Source organism: Macadamia integrifolia, chromosome 6 (genome assembly GCF_013358625.1).
Source record: "Macadamia integrifolia cultivar HAES 741 chromosome 6, SCU_Mint_v3, whole genome shotgun sequence".
Classification (NCBI taxonomy): Eukaryota; Viridiplantae; Streptophyta; class Magnoliopsida; order Proteales; family Proteaceae; genus Macadamia; species Macadamia integrifolia.
The window spans coordinates 19,842,669-19,846,709 of record NC_056562.1 but is presented as its reverse complement, the minus strand read 5'-3'; the positions used below and the strand labels follow the sequence as shown (position 1 = coordinate 19,846,709).

Sequence of the window (4,041 nt, the reverse complement as noted above, 5' to 3'; positions counted from 1 at the left end):
TCATAGATTGATTATTATAAATAGTTTTGTATCGATAACACTTTCACAACAGGCCAGGCACTTCAAGAGTTCTCCCATTTTTGTTTATCTTATCACTTGCAGGTACTCATCAACCCATCAATTTATCAACAGCCATGGCTGACGAGAGAGCTGGGGCCGAAATCGTACGTGGAAAGGAAGCCTGCGATCGATTTTCTGACGAGCTGATGAAAGAGCTTGGATTTCCTATTGGTGTTCTTCCAAGAACAGATCTAATTGAAGAATGTGGGAGGGTGAGAGGCACAGGATTTGTGTGGTGGAAATGTAAGGCCCCCTATGAGTGCTTCTGTGTAGGAAGCAATTCCAAGGCAAGTTATGAGGCTGAGACCACAGCGTATGTGGAGATGGGGAAGATGAAGAAGATGACTGGTGTGAAGACTAAAAAGCTGATGGCTTGGCTGACCGTGGTGGAGATGTACATGGATGGCGACAAGATCACCTTCAAGTCATCCTTGGGGGTTGGCAAGTCCTTCCCACTCATTGGCTTTATGAATGAAGAAGAAAAGAAGATTTACCTCCAAAATGGTGGTAAAACGTAATTCATCAATTAATCTTCTTATGTTATAGTTTCCTCTTTTCCCATTTATTTATTAGCATTTCCTGTCATTTCATGAAGCAATAATAAATAATGTACCACTCCGGTAACAATAAAAGATGTTCTACTACCAGCTCTCTCTCTCTCTCTCTCTCTCTCTCTCTCTCTCTCTCTCATGAAGCAATATAAAATGATGTATCATTCCGGTAACAATAAACGATGTACTACTATTAGATCTCTTCCTTTTTTTTTTTTCATATAGCAATAATAAACGATGTACCACTCCGTAACAATAAATGATGTACCACTAATAGCTCTCTTTCTTTTTCTTTTTCTGAATCAATATTGATCAACCCATCTGTTGGTTGCACAAATGGTTAAGAAGAGAATTGACGATTATGTGGATAGACGCACGATCTCAGGTTTGATTTCTCATATGTACATTTACGATATAGGGTGTCAGTGATTTTAAGATCATGCTATTATGGTTGAATCCACTGTAGTCTATGTATGACTTTAGAACTACTAATTTTATAAAAAAAAAAAAAAAAATGTTAATTACTGAGACACCCCTGTATTGTGGTAAGATTACTTTGACACCTTAAAATGTTTGAAAAGTTCACTGGAATCCCTCAGGCCCATTCAATGCTAACCTGGGCTATAACAAAAACTATAGAATGTACCAAAAAGGTAAACGAAATCGGCCCACATTGGGTTTACAAAAAAGGGTGAACATAATCATTTTAACGAAAGTTTATTGTTGAGTTTAAATAACCATTTTGTGTGGGAATGTGTTTCCTCCTACAGATATCCTTGTATTCCTCTCTTTTATTAACAAGGTATCGGATCCAGTATTATTCAATATCGATATGTATGGATAAGTGTTGATCGAAAAACTTAGAAAGGACCACCTTTTAGCTGATATAGATTGGTATCGATCATGGCCAATAACGATACTACAATCGATCCATCTGATACATAAAACCCTAGTTTTTAAGCAATGAAAATGCATCCCCCCCTCCCCCTCTCTCTTAGTTTAACAACTCTTCTTAGACTTGTAACTAAATTGATGAAAGTGGAGTTAGGAAAAGGCTGAATGCCCATCAATGAATTAGGAAGGGCTCCTTTATTGCGTACAAGAGGCGGCGGCTCAAATCCAATGCACTCGAACGCCTCAAAGCATGTGCTAGTGTGTTGAATCCTGTAACGAGGTGTTGTAGTGCGTTGGATTTGAGCTGCCACCTCTTGTGAGCAGTAGAGGAGTCGAATCCCAATAAATTATCGGCTAATTTTATTTATTTATTTCTTTAATCTTGAAAGAAAGAAATTAACTAAATAAAAAGTCAATTACATCATCTACTATAGTATCAATTAACTAAGCACTTCTTGCTTTACCAAAAATGAAAATTACCTCTTCTAGCCTTGTGAACTGTCTAGATCCTATGATCTTTAAGGATGTAATGGTGAAATGGGAGAAGGTGTGCAAGCCAACAGAAAAAGTGCACGGTATCAGTATCAGGCATCTTTGGGATACAAATAAGGCCTTCTTGTGTAATTTGTGTTGGTCAATTAAGCCCGACCAAACTTATTTTGGGACACTCATCATGCATGAGAGCTTCCCAAAATAGAGTTAAATCAGTGGAGGAATTTATTTTGTAAAGTATTACATTCTCTTCTAGATCCCCTAAGAGAATATTTGAAGTTAAAGTGGTATAGACCAGCTTTGGGATGGACAAAGTTGAACAATGATGTCTACTCTTTGGGAAATCCCGGGACTTGCTAGTGCTGGGGAATTCTTAGGAATTCAAATGGTGCATCTCTTGGCTGCTATGCTAACTATTTGGAGGGTGCGCACAGTTCAACTTCTTTGTAGAATTTGAGGCTTTCTTTGTGTTTGTTCAGCTTGCAGAAGAGAGGCATTAAGCCACAATGAAAGCCAAGATGGTTTGGCCATTGGAGTCCACATCCTCTACAATGAGCATTGGATGGCTGAGAGCATTTGGGCATATACCCCAAGGGGCTCCTGGCCACCCAATGCTTACTGCACCGGTGCAGTGGCTATGGCCGATTTTTACACTAAACCTACCTTATTCTTATAAAATTTAAAACTTCACTTTCACCTCAATCTTGTAAAAATTAAGTGACCATCTTTTTCTTCACTCAAGATGAAGAGAGAATCTCATCGTAGAACCCTCCCTTTTTTTTTCTACCTCTGAAACCGTGAATCAAAGCATATCATTAGCACCCTTACATAGAACCCTCCATTTTTTTCCTTTATTTTATTTTCATTTTAATTTTCTTTCTACATATATTTTATGGATAAAAGATATGCACGCCAAAGCCTCCAATCTCTCAAAGAATCCTCTCTCCTATTTTGTTTCCCTCCTGTAGCAGAGGAGAAGATTATATATGATGAAATCCAAACTTTAATGACGTGTTAGGCTGTTAGCTACGTATAGGATTGTATTAAACAGTGGGAGGAAATTGGGAAAACCTCGCTATCGGGTTGTACATTCGTACGCCCAGACACCAGAGGATGATGAAAAGACCTCCCCTACCTCTATTTTAATGTATATATTGTGTGGTTGGGCTCAAAGTGACCACGTGATCAGTTATGAATCGCTTTAGTATTATTAACTCTTATTGAAAGGCAAATATATATATGAAGAGTCCCTCCATTTTTGTTCATCTTATCACTTGGAAGGAGTGACCGATCCATCATCAATTGATCAACAACCATGGCTAGCATGGAAGAAGAACGAGCTGGGGCCGAAATTGTGCGTGGGAAGGAAGCCAGCACTCGATTTTCAGAGGAGCTAATGAAAGAGCTTGGGTTCCCTAGTGGTGTCTTTCCAACAGGAGAAGGAGAGCTAGAAGAATGCGGGAGGGTGAAAGCCACAAGCTTTGTGTGGTGGAAATGGAAGGACCCTTTTGAACACTTCAATATAGCAACCAATTCCAAGGCAAGCTATGCAGCCGAGACTACCGCATATGTGGAGAAGGGGAGGATGAGGAAGGTGACTGGTGTGAAGGCCAAGCAGTTGATGTTGAGGGTGTCCATAGTAGAGATGTCCATTGAAAGCAACGACAAGATCACCTTCAAGACAGCCTTGGGGGTTGGCAAGTCCTTCCCCCTCACCTCTTTTATGAATGAAGAAGAAAAGAAGAGTTTTTCTGAGAGTCCAACAAAAAGAGAGAGGTGAATTTTCACGTATGTGAATGTCCTTATCTGTGGATATGGCATCTATTAAATGAAGAGAGAGAAAATAAATACCATATCTATGGACCAAGGATGTTCATGTACGTGAACGTAATTATATATATTAAATATTGAGAGGTAATTAGTAAACATTGCTATCAGGTTGTGCATCGCCCAGACACTGAGGGATGATGAAAAGATCACCCTACCTCTATTTGGATGTATGTGCACCTATTGTGGTTGGTCTCGAAATGGCTACTTGGACCAA

The 4,041-nt window shown here is 39.3% G+C and overlaps 1 protein-coding gene across 1 annotated transcript; it reads left to right on the top strand.

The window, feature by feature from the left end:
• The first annotated feature begins 3,312 nt into the window (after positions 1-3,312).
• LOC122082110 lies at positions 3,313-3,777 on the top strand. The gene has a single exon (XM_042649596.1). It carries the CDS (start codon positions 3,313-3,315, stop codon positions 3,775-3,777), a length of 465 nt encoding a protein of 154 aa, XP_042505530.1.
• The last annotated feature ends 264 nt before the right edge of the window (positions 3,778-4,041 follow it).

What these genes read in the sequence shown, in the direction of transcription:
- LOC122082110 (XM_042649596.1), top strand. Translation starts at nt 3,313, where the DNA reads ATGGCTAGCATGGAAGAAGAACGAGCTGGGGCCGAAATTGTGCGTGGG.